Source organism: Anguilla rostrata, chromosome 3, assembly GCF_018555375.3.
Source record: "Anguilla rostrata isolate EN2019 chromosome 3, ASM1855537v3, whole genome shotgun sequence".
NCBI lineage: Eukaryota > Metazoa > Chordata > Actinopteri > Anguilliformes > Anguillidae > Anguilla > Anguilla rostrata.
Window position 1 is genome coordinate 55,715,961 of NC_057935.1, and position 25,214 is coordinate 55,741,174.

Here is a 25,214-nt window from a genome sequence, read left to right on the forward strand (position 1 = left end):
GTAATCAATTAACTTAAGGACGCTAAAAGAAGGTGCCCAGACAGCTAAAATACAATTGCCATGACTACAATAATATTCAGGATAAACCTTTTCATAAAAGAGTCTAAACAGTGTTCTGGAACGGGGAAATGCTGAAAAGTAAGTTTAAACATGTGTCAGTGATTTTGGTGGAATGTCAGCAGCTGTTTAAAAGAACAATATAAGTATGAAGACTTCTAATGCTCAAGTTTTATATCCATGACAAGCAATTTCAGAAAGAAAATCATCATTATGCATGATGAGGTAAGTGGGCTGTTGTTTAAAATGTTACATAATTGGTCACACTGATTTTTCAACTACTATTATTGTGCAACTCTTTCCAGGCAAATGTACTTACATTGTATCTGCTTGTAACCACATTTTCAAATGATTACATGACCACGCAGCTGTATACAGAATTTAGAAGACCCATTGTTATCAACGTCATTCATACGTGAGATTTCACCGAAAATGATAGAATCAACTTGCTGCTTAGGATGAGTCAAAAGAATTTCATTTACAAATGAATACCTGTCAAGTGAACACACTGAACATGCCCAGAAGTAGTATTTGGCAAATTCAGGCTGCAGGTTGCCTGCAGCAGACAGCATCTGGGTTAGGCCTGGGACCAGCCCGCTCGTCATGGTGGAGATTCAGTGAGCCAGCATGAAGTCTACTTAAGCATTGCATGCTGTATTTAGCAGCATGTGGTGCCCAATTCTTGGCAGAATTGAGTCCTTTGTGTGGCGCGCTGTTCGTTGTTGTTCGTTCTGATTCATGGTGGCAAAATGCTGACAAATTGACTTTATTTTTCCCCATTTCCCCGGTTCCAAAACACTGCTCAAAGAACTCAGGATTTTTCCTGCTGGCGTAGGGCAGTTTTCAGTCAGCCAGTATTCTGCACATCTGCCCAACAGTTACATACTAAGCACCTAGAGTTCACCAGCTACTCATTAAAGCACCATGGCTACATTCTAAGCACCTAGAGTTCACCAGCTACTCGTTAAAACACCAAGGTTACATACTAAGCATCTAGAGTTCACCAGCTACTCATTAAAACACCATAGCTACATACTAAACACCTAGAGTTGACCAGCTAATAGATTATTTGCTCTGGTAGATGATAAATTAAAAAAAAAAAGGGGGGGGAGGGGGGAAGTGGAGCACAGACTCTTGGAACTTCAGCACGCAACCAGTAAAACCAGTTATCAGTAAGAAAGGAGTCTCTAATCCAAGGGTGTCCAATGTTACCAAAGAAGGGCTTGTGTGGCCCAGTCTGGCACAAATACATTCAATTCAAGGAAAACATACTCATGACTTTAACAGTGAGGCAGGCATTTTAGCTATGGGCTAGATCAAGTGTGCACTGGCACCAGTCTTCTCAGATATTATTGGATTCTCTCTACACAAATTAGTGCTAGCTGTCCTGTGACGGAGACCATACCATCTAAAACATTGGCTCACAGACATATGCTCCCAGATGCATGAGGCAAAAAAGAACAAGATAAAACACCAGACAACAGAGTCTACTGATCACAGGGTCATTGCACTGCCTAAAATGGGAGCAGCCCACTTTCTCTCTTCCCTGGTGAATGGCTGGAGCCTCCCTGGTTTTCAATGGCTGCCTCAAAAGAATAGACTATCAACCAGTACCTCACACCCAAAATATCTAAACTGTAGGTTTAACTAGAGAAGGAAGCTGCAAGTAAATAAGTTCTCTCATTTTATTTTCAACTGTGGAATTACACCACAATTACATGTATTCCTCAGGTTACAAAGAGAACTGAAGCGTTTTTCAGTGTGTAGTTATGTAGTTATTTTTCGTCTCCCACAATAGCCAATCCAAAATATTTCCAGAATCGTTTTCCATGCAACTCTTTCAACGAATTCAAAAGTGGATTGTGGTACCAAAGGAATGCATCCACTAACAATATTCAAAATACTGTAGCAAAAATAGTCCTGCTCTTAACCATCCAACACATAATTACCAAAAATATTTGGTAGCACCTCACCTGACCTTTCCAGTAATGCTGAACAGTAATACTCATCAGCAATAGAATTACTGGTACAACTGAGGTATTTTACCAGACTTGCCACCTAGGGTTAGTATAGTTAGCAAATGTTATTCACCTAGAAGAACATAACTGACTAGCTGTTTTAAGCAGAAATGCACTTACAATATAATTTCTGGAAGATTAAACTGTAATTCTAATAACTTCTATACTGACAAGCAACCAAACACTTCTGTTCAGTTGCTTTTCCCATGTAGGTATGTTCTGTTATTGACCCGTTCATGGGTTTCTCTTGGCCCCCTCAATACCATCATCAGAAACTATTCAGCAGAAGACCAGCACCAAACACGGCAGATAAAATATAGTTTAAAATATGAATTTCAAACTCATACTATTTCATGATATCATTACATGATAGCGCCCTGGATGTTGTGCACTTTCAAAACAAAAACGCTTCATTTCAAACAAAAAAGAGGAAACACATTCATATAAAGTGAAGATCTTTGCTTTTATGAAACTTGAAAAATTGGGGACATTCACCACAATCATTTCAGAAGATCTTGCTAAAAACAAACTGCTTTCCAGAAAAAGGGTGTGAACAACAAGACAAATTCAGTTGCATCTTCATACTTAGAAAATATATTCCAAAAGCAAACAGGTGAGCGCTTCAAAAAGGTTAGCATTACAGTACAAAGATGTTGGTAAGAACCAGTCACAGAAATGAATTTTATATTAACATCCATAGGGAAGTCCCATAATGAATTAAAGAGAAAGGCTACTGTCGGTCAGTGTAGACTAAGAAAAGCAAAACTTTTGCAGTATCAGTACTCAACTGTACAGGACAAAGATTTAAACTAACAACCAGCACAATAAAACAGAAAAGGTGGGTTCATAGTAAAAAAAGAAATGTTTTACATTATCATATAAATAAGTCACACCACAGGTTCTATAGACTAACCAGATAGTCAGCTCCATATTCTTAAAATTGGAAGTTACCGTTGAAGCTGAAAACTAGTTCTATATTCACAAAGAGGTTGCCCTGTCCTTCACTTTATGAATATTCATTAATTGTTATATAGTATACTTCTGGCAACTCCTGTTATGAGCAGCCACTTTCTAGTAGACATCCCTGGACGTTGAATGCCAGATATAGTTCTGATTTTAGCTGCATCCCAATCCCAAACTTGGATATATTAATAGGTTTAATGTAAGCTGGTGACAATGACGGATGTACTCCAGCATGTCACCATTCAGATTCATTCAGAATATTAAGGTTTAGAGACCCTAATCATTGATCAACCTGTACCAAACTCAAACAGAAGTATCACTTCCAATTCAGGCCAGGGTTGCCTACCCCTTTCTTTAGTCAAAAGAAGCAAAGAGGACAGAAAGAACTCAGGAGCTAACCATGTTGTTGGTATGATTTCAAATAACACTGAGAAGGCACTGAAGCCTGACCTAGCAGCAGTGTTGATTTAAGGCAGACTGAAGCCCTATTAAATACAATCTTTCCCTTAAGTGAGGATATCAGATTGACATTTAAATCTTAATAGGATGTTCACACTTTCCCCATTGAGCACCGTAAAGCTCAGTGCAGCTTACAGTTTTGCTAAATTGGTTCTGCATGAACAGTCCATGCTGTGGATCACACATGCATTCATGCATCACTGGGTAAGTGCATGAGATAAGCTCATATTTCAACATGGCACACCTCCCACTGAGCTGACAGTACATCCTGCATGGTTACTGGGACAACAACAGCTATAACCAAGGGTCAGTGAGGAGCAGGTGTACATGTATGTAGCTTGCGTGTTCTATTGTTTCTGTACTGCTGCATTTAAATGAAGAAATAGGCTAAACACTCCTAAAATTGGGGAGAGACCTGGGGGGATTAAGCAACTGAAGTGCCTACCCTGGGTATCTAACACTGGCCTCTCGCTAAAAAGCAATGGCCTTTTTGTGTTTTACGTTAAAATTTGAAATGAGCAGCAAAGATTGCAAGCAGTGGAGCTATCCAAATGTAATAATTCAGCAATCTGGGCAGCCAATCACACTAAAGTGAAGTTGGGAGTTAAACATAATTATAGTATGAAAGGCTAATAGTCCCAAGCAGACTGGCAGTCATGTTTGCAAAATCAATGATGCAGGTAAAAATATTGATCGAACAACCAAAAAATACGCTATTCCAGGTCTCGTGCACAACACACAAACTAGTGTTCTCAAATGCAGCGTTACCCTAAAACTATCCTAAACCAATTCTACAAGTAAAGCACTAGAGAGGGCACAAAGAACCCATGGATACTGCTTAAGCAGAAAATCCTGCTACAGTGTAGTGAAGCCTGCACCTGTGTTCTGAGATGAGTTAATCCAAGGCAAAATTGCATTTGTTTGATTTCATGTGTCAATTAATATCTTCATAAGATCATAAATTCTTCCTCTCCCAACAAACCTTTTGCTTTATAAAATACATAGCAAGATGTGACTGTACATGACAACCTGCACTTTGAAATACCATCCTGTCATGTATGTTTTCAAGCTTAAAGGTCAAACTGCAGTGCAGGGCCCACAATGTCATTTCCTGGTTTGGCAATGTGAGAAGTTATAAAGTACACTGTTCATACATTGTTCAGTCATGATATGTAGCAGTATAAATGTCTGTAGTTCTAGTCTAACTAAAACTAATGAATGTGAGCAAATTGTTAACATTCAGTCTACTTCCAGACTGTCCAGCAGCCTTGGGAATGAAAAAAGCACAGCTTGTAGCAGTATTCTTACAAATGAATGATACACAATAGCAGCAGTAAATATTTGACTAATAAAAGAACAAGGCAAAGAGACATACCTAAATACCTAAATAAATTGGTAAATGTATTAAAGGGTGGTTTAATCAAAGCACCATGAACCACCCTTCAAGAAGAACCCTAAACTAAAAGAACCAGCTAAAGGCCTTCAGGACATAGGTACACTTCAGACATGGAAGTATCAAGTATGTTTTGCCTTTGAGTGCTCTGGTGAGGTTAATTCACAAAGAGCACACCAAAGCATGATAGGTAGAATTGTGCTGTAATACAAAATATAAGCCTGTGCTTACTCTGTGACAGCAACCTGAAGACTATAAACAGTACCGTTTAACAGAAAATGCATGAAACAACTGTAATATGGACTACCTTACTGTAGATTCTAAAAGGCCATTTCTTGGATGCAAGATTACGATGTGATTAGATAAGGTCAGTTTAAAAAAGAAAATAGCCCAATCATCCACAGAGGGAAAAAAATATGACTTATTGCCATTTTCTCCATTTAAATGAGATCCAGAAAACACAGAGGGAACCACTATCTTAGCAATTAACAATCAATGTGAAACCTTGGCACACTCTGGTGAGAATCCATATAAGTGCAGTTCTTCAAGAAAACAATAAGGCTTCATGGTTAAGCTTTGCCTGGTATGGTACATTTTCAATAAAGACATGCAACAGAAAATTATTGGTGGGTGTTATGTCTGCAAACTTGTGAAATGACAATATTGGCAAGAAAATACTGGCAGTAAATGTGAATAATTCATATAAATTCTGGACTGTATCATCTTCAAACAACTCCAATCTCTACGCTGAGTGCTTGTGACAACCAACAGGCAGAGACACACTAAGATCTTCTCTGCCTTTGCTGGTGGATTCTCTTTGTTTCTTGCAGTTTGTCAGTTTGGAGGTTCGATTTGTGTCTGGACGGAAATGAGGCATCCCTCGAGTGATTCCCACAGGTCTGATCTTAGAAGGTGGTTGGGTAGACTTGTGGAGCTGCTTTGCAAAATGTTTCCGTGAGAAATGTGCTGGGTTCCTGTCATCTAACGCGGATACTTGAGCAGAATCCCTGCGTGAGAATTCTCCTGGGGTCCCCGGCATAGACGCATCGGGTTGAAAGCTGCGGGGACCGCATTGTACCGGCAGATGTGACGATTTGACCATCTGTCCAGGGCTCTGCAGTGTAGAATTACAGCCCAATTTCTCCTGCACCGCACACATGGAAATCTGAGGTCTGATTTTGCATTTAGTACCTTGGCCTATGTGCTGAGATTGTGGTCCTTCAGCCTGATAGAATGCTGGCTTAGCCCCCTCTCTTTCCAAAGCATACTCTATCCAGTCTATTCTTTCCTCATCAGTCTGTGAAGGCACTGAGCTTCCTGAAGTCTGTGGTTGCCATGATACAGTTGTTTCAGCTCTGCCCAGCATTTCTGGGCTGGCTAAGTGCCCATTAGTTTTGAAGTGTAAGGGGGATAACTTACTGGAACGTTGTTCAGATTTAGGGAGTGCAATCAATACAGGCTTCGGCTTAGTTTTTGTCAGACACAAGTCACTTATCTCAGATTCCAAGGCATCTGTGTCCAGGGACCTGCTTCTCCTCTTTGCTGATAGTGCAGCTGGTATAGGTGGGCTAATACCACCAAGGCCATAATACCGTGGAAGACTTGCAACCCCCCAGGCGTTACTACAGAGCAAACTCCGGTCAAAGTCATTTAACATTTTGTCATCCCATTCCGCAAATGCATCCTTTTGCAGGTAGCTTTCATATGGTGAGGACTCATAGGGCGATTCCACATCATCATCCGTACCCTCCATCTCCATTTCCATTTCCAACTCAATATCCATCTCCGTGTGACGATCACATTCCCCCTCATTTTCTGTATCGAATACGTCAAAAGTCACCATAGCTGGAAGAGCCTCCATGTTCTGAGTAAACACAGAGCCTTGTTCAGGGCCCACCAGACTGCGAGAGAGATTATTGAAAAGTCTGGTGTCGTTTGTGAAGTTCACGAGTGCTTGAGAAAAGCAAACAGTCTGCCCATGTTCTGCTCCTACCTCCAATTTGTTGGAAAGATTCATTTTCCCTTGATTCTCTGGAAGGTCCATTTGATGGACTTGCACTGCACAAGAAGTTAAATCTTGCAGTGGTAGTGCTGACTTTGGGATAGGGGCAGTACAAATGACATCTTTCGTGTCATCTAGATGATTGTCTTTTGATTTCTCAAAGCAGAACACACTTTTACCATTCTTGTTTCTGTCATTAAGGCATCTATGTTCATATGAGACACACTCATCTTTCGGACTTGGTATCCATGAAATAACCTGCAGCTGTTCCTCATTTTGGCAAGCTTGTTTTTCATTTAGCCTTGTTATGCACTCAGTGGGACTTTTTTTAAAACAGAATTTGAATTCAGCCTGTTCCTTAGCAGTTGAATTCTGTACATTCTGGGGTTCACGGAGATGCTCTTCATCAGGGTCCTGAGATGTCAAGCATAAAAAATCCAGCGTGTCCAGCGCGGATGACAACGTTTCAACTGAGTGTTTGCCCTCTACCGGGGGGCTTGTTAGGGGGTCCTCTGACTCATAGAGCTCATAAAGGGCATCACCGCTATAACTGTCTCTCGGCAGCCTTTCATTTGCAATTCCAACAAGGTCATGTCTTCTATCCTCATCCGGGCCTGGGGTGGTAGAATCATAATAGCCTTCGTCACTGTTGGGCAGTGACCCCTGCTGGTCACTCTGAGGTGTCAGCACATGTATTGGTGCATTGCTAGTGCCAGTTCCATGTTGCAAACTGCTGCAATTGCCACCAGCATCCATATGGGGAGAGGCAATGAGTGGTGCTTCAGTTACAGCCAGGCTAACATCACATGAAACATAACCCGGGTGCTCTCTAGGAAAGCTGCCCACCTCATCAACTGTGTCACTCTCCCATAATCCCCTAAAATAGTCTACCTCATCAGGAGTGGCCATTTCTTCCCCTCCACCTTGAAAATTGACATAGCTGGAGCTCCTCTTAGCAGCGCCGCAGCTCTTCTCTCTCACAACTGTCCTATCAGCAACGCCGTCCTCATCCTGGTCTGCAATGACATCCCCACAACCGGTCAGCGAGTCAAAGCTTTTCAGAGAGGCTTCATCCGCTGATATTACATAGACATGATCAGGTGACTGAACAGATCGCTCACTGCTCTCTGCGAGGTCCAGCCTGGCAACAGAGGCAAGGGTAAGGTCAACATTAGAGGATGGAGCCTCAACTTCAATAGCAACGTTCAGAGCATTTGCTGCTGGCTCTAGAGCTGTAGCTACACCAGTCAGTGATTTCAAACTGTCCCGGTCAGTGCTGTCCTGGTCAGTGCAGTCAACAGGGTTTACAGACACAATAACCTCCTTGTTTACCTCACATGTTACAGTTAAAGTGTCTTTGACATCAGAAGCAGGAGCCTTGGGTTCAGCCAAATTACCCACACTCTTTGGGTCGTGGTTATCAATCTCAGACTCAGTGGAATGCATTGTGTGTTCACTGATGTCTCCCGACAATTCAAAAGTCTCACGATTTCCTGACTCAACATTTCTGTGCTTTTTGGGACACCTGAGGCTGCTAAAGAAACCTTTCAGTCCTCTCTTTGGTCGACGAAAGTGCAAGGATTTGTCCCAAAAGGCTTTATGATCACCACTGACAGTTGGCAGGCAGGAGGACACACCCCCTTCAGAAAGCTTGTTCATAACCTGTGAACTCTTGCTGCTGGGTAAGGCTGAGTCTTTCTGCCTGTGGTATTCAAAGTCCTTTGTTGGCATGTCCCCCGCTCTTCCTCCATCTTCCCAGCTCACCTTGCTGATGCCATCGTGAGTTTTGCTCTTGTTTATCCCCTTTTTTGAGGTCCCCTTTCCATGACATTTTCTACTCCTGAAGAAGCTTGGCAGAGTGCAGATGCTTCTCCTGCCCCCAAAGAGCTTGAAGGCGGTCCACTTCAGCGTCCTGGTTGGTTGTGGCTCAGGAAGGTTCACATCACATGACTCACATGAGGACACAGCCTCAAGATGGAGCCCCATTGCAGTTTCTCCACAGACTCTAATCAAAGGTTCTGTCACACCAATGGGCACAGTTCCTTTTCTCGGCTCCATGGTGATTCTATCTCCGGAAGGGTTTGCTCAAATGTGGGTAGGAAAGCTGATGTAAAAGTCCTCTTTAAAACGGAGAGACATCTTATGTTTTCTGAAATGTCAAACAAGAGAAATAAATTGAATTAGATCATGAACTTTCTAGTACATGTTACCAAGCCCATCAGCATGACTGTTCAGCTCAAATAATAGCTACATCTTATCAATGTTTTACATAATTACAGGGATGGAGTAAATTCACAATGGAATTTCCATGTTTGGTATAAATCTGTTCTTGAACAGGAATACAAGGAATTCATTTTCCCTTAAATCCACTTCTACTCCTACTGATAATTTTATTTGTACATATTATAAATGCCTTTTCCCTATTCTAGTTAAAATTCAAAACTGTGTGGACTGTAATTTTATTTAGAATTGACACCAAACCCTAGACATTTCAAATGATTTGGATTTTTTTCTATCAACAATTAGTATTCATGTCATGCAGACGTCAAAGTCAGTATCTTCAAACAAAATTTTTTTAAACTAGATAAGCTTACATCTCTGGATCTACTACCCCATCAAAGATATGGGAACATAATCCATAGCCCATTCAATCATGTTTATAGAATTAGTGTCCAAGTGTGACAATGTTGTGCTTTTCAAGTTCTCTCTGTTCAATACCAGACATCCCAATTGCCAGGAATCACAACATCATTGAAAACAAGTAAAATGTAAGTATACAGCACAGGCTTGTTTCAAAACAACACCAAACACACCAGTAACCTGTCACCACTGTAAACCTGTCTTTACCCTCTCTCCTCTCACATCAAAGAACAGTGGCTAATATCTAATGTGGTATCAGTTTTTCCTACTAAGCCTTAGATTTCTAAAAACTTAGATTTCCAGTTGCAGTCACTGTCTGTTAGCTCCCCTAACAGGTTGCAGTGTGCCTTTTTTCTATAGAATTCCACTTCAGAAATATGAATGTTCAGATTACTCAATATAAGCTTACTTTATCCTTTTTTACAACACAGAACTTTTTACAAGCTATAATGCAATAAACTGATAGCTTAATATTTGTTAACTAGTCTAACTGAAAGCAGTTCTGAACATAAGAACAACGGCTCTCTCAGCTACGTGTAGGCCTATGTCCTTTTACAGACAGCGTAAATCGGCTCCAAGCCTGACACTCTTGCTTCCCCTCAATATCATCATTCAATAGGCCCTAGTATGAAGTAGCCCAAGTGGAACTTTTGAATGATAAAATAAAAAAATCGGAGTGGCCCAGTGTGAGTGAAAAGTGTAGTTTTTTCAAAACAAAATGTTTGGAAAACCAGTAGCCTATTATCGGGATGTTTTTATTTTCCTTCTCGATGTGCTCATGTAAACAGTACTGCACTGGGTGCCACAGTCATTCTGAACACCAATCTTTCCAATTGGATCATTGATATTGTGCTCACATTTATCGGTATAATTATTTAATACAAGGATCTGTTTGACTTACTAGCACAACTAAGAACAATTAAGGAATCAAAAAAAGCTAATTTTAGTGTTTGCCAACAGATAAGAATAGATAACCAGAATCTGAGTTTGTCGCATATTGTAGCCTATCGTTCGCTGTTTAGCTACAAGTTTCACAATACAACCCGATCAAGCATCCCCAGCAAAGCTCCACTCCAATGAATGGAAGCTCGGCCTATTCCAGGAAGAACACAGGCAAAACATGCAGAAACTTATTGGGTAACTTAAACGAGATTCGAGTCAGTCCTGCAGAACCAACATGGCACGACTGTCAGTGGTTTTGTAAATCAATTGCAGTATATTCGCCGGAAATATAGTTTGCATCATAATAAGCAAGCGAGTTACACGGCTAGCCAAGAATAATAGAGAATATCTCCATCAACTCTATTCAGGAGAAAGCAGGCAAGCTACCTAAATGAATACTGCTGACTGGCTAATGTGATAAAGCACAGCACTGTTCAGCAGGCTACAGACTAATGTTTGTACCAGTTATGAAACTGCAATAGTTCTCATACGGATTGGCTAGTTCGCTTACGGGTTAACGTATTATCTAGTGTCTCAGCGATAAATCAAACGATTGCAACAAAGTATAATTCCAAAAGATGGTTAGCAAGCCTGCTAGCGAACTGGTCACAAAGCACTGGGAACTCGGCAGCTAGGTAAATGGATGCTTGCTAGACTGATCGTTTTCTTTTAAAATGTTACAGTGCCAAATGACATCAGCCGACTCACCTTTCATTCACTGATAATACATCAAGCTACAAGTTAACACCATGTTACTTCTTTGCATCCTGTTGAAACAAGCCGTCGAAGCTGTACATACTTGTTACCAGCAAACAAAGGCTGGACCGTTTGCGACAGAAAATGAATGACGGGGGGAGGACCCAATTGAGAAAAAGAAAGGAACAAGGGGGCAAATAGTATGAGGTGGGTGGGACATTCTCAGAGAAACCACGCTCGTCTTATTTCTAGCGTGTTTTATGGAACATACGTTCATACAGTTTATTAGAAGCTCTTCGATTGCTTGTACAAACAGCACATGTACAGCAAATTTAAGTATACACCTTTGTTTATACACCGTGGATATATTATTCATGTTCAGTTTAAAAGTATAGTTTTTTGTTGACAATACATATTTTGTGCCATTTTTATACGGTTTAAGTATATTTGTTCCCAGAACATTGACATGCCTATATCCAGAAATAGTTGCTTACACTAATCGAAAAGTATGCAAATGAAAAAGAATACGCAATATACAGCCCACTTACAAATCTGATTCCCGTTGTTATATAGAGTTAATATCAAACCAGAGCCATGCAACTGATTTCATGCATTATCCAATAAGAGCACAAATATGTGGCACGAGATCCACCTCTGTCTGAACGGGAGTTCTTGATATTCCATGTCCAGGCCACATGACCAGCTTGGACCAACAAGGGCAGTTGACTTCGTAATTTCAATAAAGAAGCATGGTGAACTGATTAGATAAAGAAGGCATATAATTTTCTTTCATGTTAAACATCAAAATGACACAATCACCCAGTGATATAAATTACAATGCAGTCTGGATCTTTCATTTAAGAACAGTTACTAGCAAGTAATAAGGTTTTCTTGATATGAAATCACAGGTTCTGTTGATTTGCTTAACAGGCTCTGCAGACTTTGTGGTGTGACTTTAAAACTGCCTTTTTTGTGCATTTAATTGCCCTGCCTTGCTCAATTCACTAGTTTAACTTACTTAGTTTATTTCCATCATATTCATGTCTGGGAAAAACTACCTTCACTGACTCATTTTTTTATGAAAACATCAATACTATAAATTGGTGAAGATATGTCTACATTTCACATCCACAAAAGCTGGTTTGGTAAAAAAAAAAAAGAAAAACTATTATTGCATAATTTTTAAGTAGAAAGTATAAAATTCTTACAGAGATGCACAGAGAAAAAAGGTCTGATTAAATTAACATAATCAGCAAATAATAATAAAAAACTGCGCATTTTTTTTATTTAAGTGATACAATATCAATAAAATCTTATTTAAAATACATAATCTCAAATACAGTACATGATTACATGCAGCTCCACTTCATGATTTCATTAAAGCCATTTTTTGTGACTCAAAAAACCCTTAATCCACCATGATAACTAACAATGATTGGTTAAACCTCAATTAATGGCAATGTATATGGAATTTAATTATATTATCAATTATCTACTGTTAAATGGTAAAAAAAAAAAAAAAAAATGAAGAATGAAAATCTATTTATTTGTACCTGGTCCATAAACAGATGGTTGGAAGTTCAGATGTGCCTTTGAAGGAGATTTACAGAGACAGAAAATATCCAGCCGTCAACAGAGTAAAAAATTGACTAATTTAGGTTGAGGTGGACGCTTGTTTAGGTTTCTACAGAGCAAAAAATATGAATCATGATATATATCTACATATTTCAAAGAAAAACAGAAAGAAAGTAGTTTGTGCTCAGTGTCATTTGCAAGTGTGAGGAGGTCCTCATACTAGCGTTACTGCAAGTGACATCATGTGACATGTTTCAGGTAGTTCCTCAGTACTGGGGGGATATCCAGAAGATCGATGGAACGCATTTTGTTAGCTGTACGTAGATAGCTTCGGATTGCCAGCCGTGTCTGAGACATCAGTGATTTGGGGCAAACTGAAAATAAACATAGGAGAAGGACTAAGTTAACTGGAATTTCTTGAAATCACAAGCTCCAATAAAATATAAACATTACATGATAATTAGCTATAGTGCAAAACATTAGCTACAGTGTAGGTACTATAGATATGAAAAGAATAACTGAAAACCAAATATTTTTACCTCTTTCTTTGAGTAGCAGCAGCACGGCTTCATTTTGCTTGGTGGTTTTGTCTATAATGAGAGTGGGCAGGTAGACATTTGCCCCAAAGTCTATCAGCAGCTGGATATACTCTATACCACAGCCGTACCTGAGGCACATCTCCAGCACGGTCTTAGGCTGCTTGATTCTGGCAAGCATCTTCTCCTCGATGCAGTTGAAATTTGGATCGCTGCCATGAAGGAGGAGCAGCTTGAAGCAGTCAAGGTGTCCATAAACTGCAGAGAGGTACAGGGGGCCAGTACAGGCTGTGGCATTGGTTGCCCACTCGGGTACCTTTGGCCGGACATTGACCTCAGCCCCATGCTGGAGGAGCTCTCTCAGGATGTCCACATCCCCCTCACGGGCAGCCGTGAGTACTGGAGAGCAGTTGTTGTACACGCTGCCATTGGGATCAGCCCCAGCTTTCAGGAGCGCCACCACGCAGTCCAAGTGCTTCCCGCTGACGGCAGTGAAGAGCGGGGTCTGGGCCTTCACGTCCAGGCTGTCTACCTCTGCGCCATGGGCCAGGAGGACTTCCAGGCACCGGAGGTGGCCCTGAGTTGCCGCTGTCCGGAGAGGGGTACCAGGAACCCCCCAGCCCGTCCGGCTGTTGATGAACTTCCTGTACTTCTCCTGGGACAGCAGCTCAGCGAGGAGTCCAGCATCATCGTTGGAGACGGATTGGTTAAGCAGCCGGCTCTCGGCAGTATCTTCCTCATCCTCCTCCTCTTTGGGGTGGAGCATGGAGAAAATCTTTGATATGTCCATCAAACTCATGTTTATGGCTTTTCCAAGCACCATTATTCAAAGGAACTTCTCAAGACTCCATCTGGAATTGCAGTGGTTGTAAATAAAACAGCATTATGCACAAAATTGAAAAGAGAAAATTGAAAATCAGTCCGAATGTAGGCCCATCCACCAGCAACCAATAGGTTATATTTAAAGTTAATGTTATGCATTACACATGATCTTTTTAAGTGTATAACAACAACATGTTTTTTTACATCCATTTCTCTTCAAGAGTGGCTGACATTCCTGTATCTACATCTTTGTTATTTTCACAGGTCCTGGGTTGAGCTGCAAGATACCACCAGAATACTTTTTTTAGAATGGGCTCCCCCTATTAAGTCTATTTCCTCCCAGTATTTCTTCCTATTCATTCACCAAGGGAGTTTTTCCTTGCCACTGTTACCCTAGGCTTTTTTTTTTTTTTTTTTTTAAGGCTAGGGAATGCTGTGAAACATATTATGGCAAATGTTTTGTAAAATGTGCTATTTCATTTAATTTTATTTTTAAAGCACAGCACTATTTGCCAAGCAGAAAACACATTCAGACAGTGGAAGAAGGCACTTACCTCTGTCAAAAATCCATACTTGACTGGATTACAAACACTGATGATGATGAGGTTGGTTGCGTAGATTTATCCTGCTCTCATTGCTGCAACAGTAGTTTGAACAGACAGAGCGTACTGGGAAGGGGCTATTTCCAGTGGACACAGACATATAAGCTGAGGCACAGTGTCACCGTCTGACACAGCACTGCCACACAGAATGGCCTGTTCGTCAAGGGGGGCTAATTTTAGGCAGCAAATGGATCTCCCCCAAACTTCCATTCTTGGAAAGCTTGAGCAAGAAAGGTATATTTAGAAGGTGATGGGCATGTGCCCCACCACCATCTTAGTTGGATTGATTGGCTGGCCTTGGATTCTGGTACCATCAAGAATAAACAAGTATGCATGTAAGTATTTTTTTTTCTCTCTCTCTCTCTCTCTCTCTCTCTCTCTCTCTCTCTCTCTCTCTCTCTCTCTCTCTCTCTCTCTCTCTCTCTCTCTCTCTCTCTCTCTCTCTCTCTGTTTGTGTTAACTTACACTCATGTTTTGCAGCATTGTCATGGTTTATATTCATATGTCACATTTTTTGTTTCCTTTTTGGTCAAACCTGCTGCAGTCACTTTCAATCAGCTGTCCCGGCACTTCCCAAGGTCTTGTGTTCATTTGACAAATGCAAAAAGCCATTCACTGCACTCCAGAAAACAATTTGTTTCCCCTTCTTGACCATGTCATTTCGTATTTCATGGAGCACATTATGATAAAAATAAACTCATAAACGGTTACTTGGTAACTGGTGCTCAAAGCAGTTTCAAAATAATATGAAAACAGAAGTGACAGAATTATTTGTTATTATTTGTTTATGACAAAACATTCCTTTTCATTCCATTGTGTAATAAAGATGCTCTATGACACGTATTTTATGACTGGCAATGTTCTGTGACTGTCTGGTAGCGCAGTATAGTTTACAAAAAATATTGCTTCAGCAATAAAAGACCTTACAATAAAAAAAGAAAGGTAGGCCATGAAACATCACTGAATGTAACTGATAAAACCTTTCTATTTTGACTTATCTGAGGCATTTACAAATCGACAGGTGGTTCAGAGAACAAAGTGAATGCTTTCTAACCGCTGCACTTCTGCTTTAAAAAAAACACCACCATTTGATGCAGCAGTTAAAATAATAACCATAATAATTCTTAAAGAATGATAGTGGATGGTGTATTCTCAGTAAATGAGATCCCCACCCCCCACCCCAAAAAAAAAAAAAAAATTAAGTTCATTCATTTAGTGTAAAAGTAGGAATTTGTAATCTGCTGCCAGCGGAGCTTTCAGAAGATCTGGTTTCAGGAAACGCTGAAGGTGCTAACAAATGGCAGCATAGAACAACATGAGGTGTGGCAGGCATTACATTACTCAAATTCTATGGCAGTATTCTGTTGCTTTGTGAAAAGCATTGTCTGCTAATATTTCTTATCTGTAACAATAACCATAGATTTTATTTTGTGGTGTTTTTCAGGGAACTAAAAGTTCTTTATATTGAAAGAGGGCAAAGCACCTCAAGCACAACCACATTTAGCATAGCATACATAAGCAGTTGTAACAGCATTCCTTGAACAACTGTGATGATTCAGACAGTTCTAACTATATGTGATGATATACCTTTTCACTACTACTTCTCTCATTTTATAATTTGTAAAACAGATTGGCAGCTTACTTTTTTATACTGAATAGACCTCATGGCATGTTTTCAAAGCTATTTAAATATACTTTAATTGTTCAGCGTTTTTCTTTCAAGTGAGCAAAGTTACAGACAGGAATACATTTGATAGGAAATTACTATGATCATACTGTTGTAAAAGGGAATTTAAATTCCACATTCAGTGCTTAGATGGAGAAGTCAACCGTGCATGCCTGTGTGTGTCTGTGTGCGCATGTGTGTGCATGTGAGAGTGCGTACGTGTGCATGCACGTATGACAGAGAGATAGACAAAGATATAGACACAAAGTTTCTGTCTACCTAGAAGCAACAGCAGACAGACAGCATGACTGGGCATGGACATTATGGGGACGTATCCTGACAGACAGCTGGGGGGAGGGGGGAGGGGGGAGGGGAGGGTGATAAAGAGCACCAGATAGGAATCCTTCTTGTGGATAAGAATGTGTAGGAGTACTCAGTGGTTAAAAAAAGCTTTTCTGTCATTCCTCACCTTGTCTGTTTTGGGAGCAACATAACTCTTGAGCTGAGCTGTGTAGATATTTGCTTGATCAACCAGTTTTTCCCCCCCATCCTATAAACTACAGTATTCATGGAGCCAGAGAACACCTATAGGTAGTTTGTGTGTACAGTTACTTTTATAATTACAAATTTTGTGTCCAGAAACAGGGCCTTCTTTAAATATCATTCATCGTCAGTTTTTCTCACTCAAATTCATCTCCCTTCATTGCATGTGCTGTTTTACGCAGTCACTAGGGGTCTCTCTGAAACAACCCAGATTCCAGGTCTGATACCTGTTATAATTCTCACTAGGAAAAACACTGACTTCCATTTAATTTAAGCAAGTAAAGAATAGAAAATGACTTTATAATATAGCACCAACCTCATCAAATAAAACATTCATAGAACATTTGAGTTATTTTCAAACGAAATAGGTCTTTGGAATTGATTGTTAATCTACTGTTTTAATATTCTGTCATGAATGGATGAAATTGCCAGGTCCTTGTAGTTCTTTAAAGGTAACATTTAGCTTTTAAGTTAAAAAAAACAAAGATGAATAAGCCGCTTACCTTAATTAGCATCAATTTCCTTGTGGGTGAAATCTCCTTTTGCTAATCTCTATAGAAATGGCATTGTCATGTAGCACACCTTTGTGATTTAAACCAAGTAACCTCTAGATGAAGAGGAGTGGGGGCTTAAACCTCATGACCCCTCAATCACCTCATTCCTGTTTGTTCATGGCTTACAATTAGCATAGGTAAAATTAGAAAATGAAAGCAAGGCAACAGAAAACACAATTAAACAATCTCAATCCCCATTTAAAATGTTTTCATTATTTAGGTTAACTTTAAACTTTTTTCCTGGTTAACTTGTTTTGAATCAAGGTCTATACAGCATAAAGTTTTGGTAAAACTTGATAATGAAAGACTATTCACAGCTATCTGATTAGCACATGGTTGAGGCGTTAGTAATGCTGTTATGTAAAGGGAATTGTTCATTTCATGCATTGGTGCATTTAATTGCTGATTTTTATCTAGCAATAAGTATATTTAGTATATAACATTTGTAAAATAAAAAAGCCATTTTACATTGACACTCACTTGCTGGATTAGTCATTAAGACACTACACAAGAGTAAGATAGTTTTATATGATTTCATAATTATAGGAAAATGAATTTACATGGAAACATAAATCTCAGGAAATGTTAATAGCCGGATTTATTAAGCACTTAAAAGACATCATTGTAAAGATCGCTGACTTGGGAAACACCTTTTCGAAAAGCTTCTAATTAAAGTGTGGTACAATATGCTACATGTGTTAAATGGCAAGCTGTCAAGATAAACGGATAATAGTGACAACCTTCCGTAAAATGCACCACCCCAGATGGCCTGTAAGTTCATTACAGGACTTTTCTAAAAAACTGATATTATTTTAACTGTTTCATTTTATATTCACAACCCTTCTTTTCCTCAGCCAGATCCTCACACACTTGTCTTTCACACTCCATCAAACCCATCTCTCGGGGGATTAACAGACCAACTGGGCTCATTCCAGGCTGCTGTGAGTGTGAAGAGATAGCGGCCTCCCTCTGTTTCCCACCCTGATGCTGTCACCCCCAACAGAGAAAACCCCCAGAGCACCCCATCCCCCCTCCACATGCAGTCACTCTTCTTAAGACATCTGCCCTGAGTCACAATGAAAAGTTTTAAAACAGCTCAATCTCTATGGTTTCCTCCATCTTCTTGACTAATAGCAAGCAGCTCTTAATTCCTTCCACTACAATTTCACTGCTTCACTTAGGAAAATTTTGAATGTATTCTAAAGAAATGGAGCAACAGTAATAAATGTGGCCTGAAATGTTATGAATGCACTCACTGTCCCCATTGTAATTACCTGCTGCTATGCTATTAAATTACATGTGAAACCTAGCAGAACACACTGGCTTCTGTCATGTCCGTCTATAGAAGCCTAAAAACACACAGAACTCTTACAGGATTACATACAAAATATACAATTTTATTTTTTGCATCATGTTGCACTCACAATGGTTGTTTGTAGTACAGAAGGCCTTTACATTGTTTAAAAAGTGTCATGGATAGGCACACATGTAAGCAAATTATAATATAAAAGTTTTTTTTTTTTTAAGTCACACTGATATCAGTGAATAAACATTTTACAAAAATGGTACAAAATCTTACGTTTTCTATTTTCAGAAGAAGCATTCCTAACACTCTCTGATCACTATGTAAATTTGTCAATTCAATATGAATTCCATTTTTATCCATGTAGTATATCTTGTTTTTTAATGCAAAAACAATAAAATAAAAATATAAAAATAAAAAATAAGTTTGTTTGGTATTGCATTAAACAGTGCGAATTCCAGAGTGTATTAAATGTGTGATATGCCACACAACTTTTTCATTGATCCATGACCACAGTAACAACATTTCGAAATTTCTAATCATTCTGTTATTTTGTCATTTGGCAATCTGACTGGAAAACTACTCTCCAACATAACAATGTAAACAATGTGTAATGGTAATGGTGTCCCTCAACACAAAATGGTATTTACCAGTTTGATCTCATCAGAGGTGTTCACATGGCAATGCCAGGGTATATTGGCTCGGTGTGCATTGGGGCTTGTGGGAAGGAGTAGGGCTGCTGATGCCCATAGGTGGCATGTCCATCCAGGTAGGCAGGGGTCACCAGCACTGTGTGCTCTGGGGGGATTCCATAGCTTAGGTACTGCGGCTGGAAAAAGGGGCCCAGGGCCTGTGGTGGGGCGAGGTATTGTTTGGCATGGGCACCTGGTGTGGAGTACCCAGCTCTCCCTGCTGGCGCATACATGCTGTTGGTTCCCACCGCATCCTCTGTGCCCACATCAGAACCGTTGTGCTGTCTGCCCGTGGAGCCGGAACTGGCACTGGAGGGGCAAGACGTAGCCGCTCCATCAGAGGGAGGCCCGGATTCCAGCAAGTGGCTCTGGATCGGGGTCGATTCGCCGCGGCTCTCTCCAGGCTTGGGCTTCAGGCATCGGCAGCAACAGGCGGCAACAACGGAGCCAACGAGTACGAAGGACACAAACGTGCTAGCCACAATCACGAAAGGCAGATACATAGGCACTGAGGGGGAAAGCATAAAACTTTATTAAGTAAAGCTGAAACACACAGACCCCCCCACTCCTACGCATCCGCTGGCCATTTTCACCACTTCAGTCAGGTCCAACCCTACACTCCACATAAGGAGTAATTCAAAACCCTCCCAAGAGCACTAAAAGTGCACTGAATGGAGGGCAGTGAATTCCAGGATAAGGTTTCCTCGAACAAAGCCAGTTTGTATTTTTGCCTCCTTTCGGTTTAAACTAGGTTTAAAAACTTGGCATGAGGAGACATGAACAAAGTAGTCTATAATTTAAGTAATACAAACAGAAATGGCAAAATAGAGACGGTTTTTAAAGAAACAGCTAATGCTTGCAATGGTCTTACCTTGTGGCGGAGTTTCGTTGGCTTGCATGTCGTTTCCCATCTCGAAAAAATTGTCGTTGTCGCAAGTGGTCTGGTCCAACCTCGCCTCGATTGCCGTGCAGCAGTACCGCAGAGCGCAAGTTCCACAGCAGTACTTCGCGTCCTGGCCATCATAACGCTCCGGACACTGGAAACCTTTGTGCCAGTTTTCAGCTTCGGTCCAGCCATGGCAGTACTCTCCGGTGCTTTCAACTCCAGTTAGTTGCGACCCGGAGATTAGGAAACACAAAGCTCGAACTACAATAGAAAGTTGCATCCTGACTATATTACTCAGTGTTCGAAGTCTTGTCTGATTATCCAGAATTAGACTTAAAATTTTAGAAGTACTTTCCTGTCTGTTTTACCTTTTATATCCGAAATAAACGTATAAGAGACGAAAAGAAGCGCGAAGCACAGTACAGCCACTGTTTCAGCCAGCACTCACAAATTGACACGACACACTTGCAGCCTCCGCAGTTTTCGCCCCTTGCCCCCACGTATATAATCCTATCTCACGAGTGGGTGGAGTTCATGGATACAGGCATTGTCGACGATTACCCGGATTCTCAGATAATCTCCATCCCGGGACAAACTAGTTAAATAGGGTTTTAAAGAGAATTGAATTGATTTTCGTGTCTCCACGCGACACTTAACACAGACCAGTGCAACATCTCTGTTTTCAGAAATCAGGAGTAAAAAACTGTTCTGTTAGTTTTATCAGATGTGGCTATTTTCTTTGGATAATAAAACCAGTTTAAATAATCAGTTTATTATACTATAAAGGATATTATGATACATTCACTAGACATAAAATGCCTAATTAATTCCTTAATACAATTTTCTACGTATGTGAATTACCTTCATTTCCCGAGAAACGGACAAAATGTATAAGGAATTTTTTTTAATGAGTAAATTGCTCTATTCCCGTCAGATTTGTAATCTCTGCAAAATGTAATGTACAAATCAGAGCCTCATTGATTGTGCAACTCAACAGGTGACATCATAGAGAAGCTAGCCTGGATTGTTGCATTACCAGCTAATTTTCAGTCCAGAGGAGAAAAGCACTCATGGGACGCCCATAAAACTGCACATCCCAAATTATTGAGAAAGGAGAAAGCATTTTGGCATGCCTGGTAAACGAGTCCAAGACAGAGATAAGCTATAACATAAGACAGAGCTGTCAGGTCAGAGGATTTACCACCATAGCATTTTGGCTTTTGGCTTACTCCAGACTGTCTGAGTATGCGGGCCATTAGTCAATGTCCTCAGATGTCAATCTCAGTTGCATTCCACTTTCATTTAATATTTTTAATGTATTTTATTTATCTATTTATTCTGCCCACGTTTTTGTTTATATACGTATTCGTGGTCAGACTCACATAATGGTGGCCTCTTTCATATCAGAATTGGATGTTGGTGCATACATTCTTCTTGACATATACTGCTAAACTTTTTCATGCATAAAGTTAACAGGTTTAAACACACAGAATTAAAACTAATGGCACCACTTTTGTCAGAATCAGCTCCAAAAGGAGAGTTTATAGTATATATATATATATATATATATATATATATATATATATATATATATATATATATATTGTTAGCATTTTATCTATCCTTCATTTTACCAGGAAAATCTCATTATGATTAACATCTCTTCTGCAAAGGTGACGTGGTCAAGAAGCAACATACAAGTATAAACGTAGGGGACTACAGATAAAACATAAAGGAAAAAAGTGAAGTTAAACTTAAGAACATGGGTTTTTAGTAAGATTACAATTTGATTATGAAAGTACAATATATTATTATGGTTTACACTGTTCATATCAGTTTAACTTGAGGCTTCCTGAGGTACATTTTTGTCATTTCAAGAACGTGGTCTCTACTGGATTTACTCATTCTAGCAGACGACTGTCAGCAAAGAATTTCCCTCAAGAAGTCATTACAGCATCTCTAAACTGCATCTGATCCATTTGCAGATAGGTAAATGCAATGCACTCACAAGCGTAAGTGCATATAGTAAAAGCTAACCAAATAACCATCGCATGCCTTCCACTGAAACAGGCGGTTTTTGCAGGGCCTAAAACATACAGATGCATTCCACTATAGGCAATACACAGTATGTCCAGTGTTATTTCAACTCTTAACAGATAACAATGTTAAATGTTAAGAGTTAAATTAACACCGCAAGAGCAGACTACATTCTACAGTGTAATGTTTTCTACATTGGTCTGCTCATGAACTCATGACATATCCTCCTTATAGGGAGACATCCAACACCAACTGCATGAACAGCCACATTCAGGTGACCAAGCACAAAAACAAATATAAATAGACTGTTTGTGGCAAACTTTGATTTGGGAGACACAGTCATTGTTCTTATGGGGCTGTGATTGTAAATGCCTTGTTACTTTACAAACAACAGACTCTTAAATCTTCAGTACCCAAGCTTGCAAAGTATATGAGGATATGGGTTTGCAGCATAATGCTATGCATGCAAGATTTAAACAAACATTTAAACAAAAAACAGATTTGACTGCACTTTACTACATTAAGCTATCTCTAGGAGTTATGAGTTTAATGTGTTTCTCCAGCACATACATTCCAGCACAAACTAGCTAACCAACTGTCACAACTGATAATGAGGACGAAAGCCACTCAGCACAATATGCAGTGCCCAGCAGCCATTTTGTTGAGATGTAGTCACTTAAGTTGCACATTTATGTTTCATAAAATTAATTGTTCATTAAAACAATGCATTCTTTAATAATGGAACATGATCATTTTTTCTTATTCATTTCTAGGCCAGTCTATAATTACATTTTCTCCCTTATCAGTAAACTGAGGACCAGGAGTCCCATTATTATGATAATAGGGCTACCAGTGGGGGACCACCCTAGTAATTAGGAAAGAGAGGCTGTCCCCTCCCCCCCATGCCTCCTTCACCTTTAGAAAGATCAGGGAGAGATTGAGATCTGGGAAAGACCAGCTTTTTTGCATATAAACAGGAGCAGATTCATATAAATGTACAGATCCTCAACAGCCAATCCACAAAATGTATTCAGCTTCCTTTTTGCATCTGTTGATATACAAGAACTGTTCAATAGAAACAAATTAAATCATTTCAAGATATTTAGAAGTTGTTACACTGCAATTTCCCAAGTTTCACAAAAACATTACAAACCATATAATACTGATCCAGTGTACCTATGTATATTTTCTTCATATTGTTGCCCTTTACATCTCAGCAATTTGAGGAGCAAGATCAAAAAGGTTATACAGCACAAGAAAAAAAGCCTTTCTGTATGCAGTATCTGGATGATCATGTAGCATGGAGAAATTAGTTATGGCAATAGTGGAAATCATGTGGAAATCTGAACCAAGCCATGTTCAACCATGATTTGTGCCAGTTTTCAGCTTTGGCTATGATTGAACATGGCTTGGTGCACAAGCCCTGTTTAGTGTGGTACCTTTGATCCAGAATACTTAACTACTAAAAAGTTACCATGGGAGTCCCTGAGGCCTCATATGCAAAAAACAAAAAACAAAAACAAAAATAAAAAAGCAGTTTGTCTGCTTTTCTACACATTTTCGATGCAAATACAGCTCTGCCTACACAAATACAAACTCCAGCTGGCAACTGGACTTCACTAACTTGGAGTAAACACTGAAGCTACATGGTGATGTAGCTGAGCCTTTTTGTATACGCTAACTTCATTGCCATGCAAGTCAGTATGCGAGATTGCAAGACCTGAGGTCATCTAGTTGGCATGAGTGGTCATGATGACATAATGCAATAGTGTACAACACCCCCTAGTTCAAAGATAAAAGTTTCTACACCTTTATCTTTAGGTCAGCAAGCAAATCATGCACACATTCTGCTACACATTTTCCACCAGCAAACCATGCAGGCTTACAATTACACAGTGAGTTAAGGTTTGAATGTGGTAGCCAAAGCTTGAGGTGCATTAGTATGATTTAACCTTTTGAGTCTGCTTTTAATAGGGTTTCACACCCATTTCAGTAGCAGAATGCAGGCACATCCACATCCAGTTCTCTTCACAAGACCTCGATTCTGAAACCTGTTATGAAACCTTTGGCTCCACCCAGGACATGATGGCAAGCAATTCATTGAGTGTACAATGAGCTGGGCTTTGACTGAGATTTATGCTGTTCAAGCAGTCTTTTTCATAGCTTTCTATGTGTAGCATCTAAGATTATTTCAGAATGCTGGAAATGCAATACCGTTGCACACCCTCTGCACTAATAACTTTCTTGTACAACACAATGACGCAGTAATTTTGGGGAAAATATCGGGATTGTAAGCAAATACAAAACAATGAAAAAAGTACATGTGTTATGGGCTGAAATTAGAATGTCAGAGCATCAGTGAATTGTGAGGTGAATCATTTTTCTCAAAAGAAACTAAGCAGAATCAGTCACATCATGATTAGGTCTATAAAAATTTCCATATAAACCTACAATGAAAGCAAGCAACTCAGTGTCACAGGGTCACAGTTATTTTTTTTTAATTTGCAAAAGTTGAAATGCCCCCTTATGGGCCTCCCAATTTTGATTGTACTTTTGTACCAGATGGGACTTCTAATGAAATATTCAAAAATACATAGGGAAATTAATAGAATATCAAGGACAAGACAACGAAGAAGTTCATCTAAATCTGTGGCTTTTTCATAGTCAGCAAAATAATGAGTAATGTTCAGATTTGAAAAATAAACGTAATTTATTTTAACAAATAAATCTACATTCGCATAAACTCAGCCTTTTTAATATAAAAGTTTTAAGTACATGCGATAATGTGTCCGCAGTGTACGGGACGTGCAAGTAGGAACCGAATTCAT

At 39.7% G+C, this 25,214-nt stretch overlaps 3 protein-coding genes across 3 annotated transcripts; all 3 read right to left on the reverse strand.

Annotated features, from left to right (window-relative positions):
* Positions 1–2,519: 2,519 nt before the first annotated feature.
* Positions 2,520–11,319, reverse strand: LOC135251201 (APC membrane recruitment protein 1-like). The gene is made up of 2 exons (XM_064328398.1): positions 11,183–11,319; positions 2,520–9,041 (listed from the first exon to the last, which is right to left on the reverse strand). Exon 2 carries the CDS (start codon positions 8,948–8,950, stop codon positions 5,633–5,635), a length of 3,318 nt encoding a protein of 1,105 aa, XP_064184468.1. The 5' UTR covers positions 8,951–9,041; positions 11,183–11,319; the 3' UTR covers positions 2,520–5,632.
* LOC135251202 (ankyrin repeat and SOCS box protein 12-like) lies at positions 11,183–14,842 on the reverse strand. The gene is made up of 3 exons (XM_064328399.1): positions 14,658–14,842; positions 13,285–14,132; positions 11,183–13,119 (listed from the first exon to the last, which is right to left on the reverse strand). Exons 2-3 carry the CDS (start codon positions 14,102–14,104, stop codon positions 12,986–12,988), a joined length of 954 nt encoding a protein of 317 aa, XP_064184469.1. The 5' UTR covers positions 14,105–14,132; positions 14,658–14,842; the 3' UTR covers positions 11,183–12,985.
* Positions 14,843–18,844: 4,002 nt separating this feature from the next.
* On the reverse strand, positions 18,845–20,835 carry LOC135251200 (protein shisa-1-like). The gene is made up of 2 exons (XM_064328397.1): positions 20,335–20,835; positions 18,845–19,971 (listed from the first exon to the last, which is right to left on the reverse strand). The coding sequence occupies exons 1-2, from the start codon at positions 20,627–20,629 to the stop codon at positions 19,445–19,447; spliced, it is 822 nt and encodes a 273-aa protein (XP_064184467.1). The 5' UTR covers positions 20,630–20,835; the 3' UTR covers positions 18,845–19,444.
* Positions 20,836–25,214: the final 4,379 nt, after the last annotated feature.

Bases quoted from the DNA above. Each gene is read 5' to 3' on its own strand.
- LOC135251200 (XM_064328397.1), bottom strand. From the start codon at position 20,629: ATGCAACTTTCTATTGTAGTTCGAGCTTTGTGTTTCCTAATCTCCGGG. The intron at 19,972-20,334 runs GTAAGACCATTG...TTTCCCCCTCAG, and splicing joins CAACGAAACTCCGCCACAAG to TGCCTATGTATCTGCCTTTC.
- LOC135251202 (XM_064328399.1), bottom strand. From the start codon at position 14,104: ATGGTGCTTGGAAAAGCCATAAACATGAGTTTGATGGACATATCAAAG. The intron at 13,120-13,284 runs GTAAAAATATTT...GTTTATTTTCAG, and splicing joins GCTGCTACTCAAAGAAAGAG to TTTGCCCCAAATCACTGATG.
- LOC135251201 (XM_064328398.1), bottom strand. From the start codon at position 8,950: ATGGAGCCGAGAAAAGGAACTGTGCCCATTGGTGTGACAGAACCTTTG.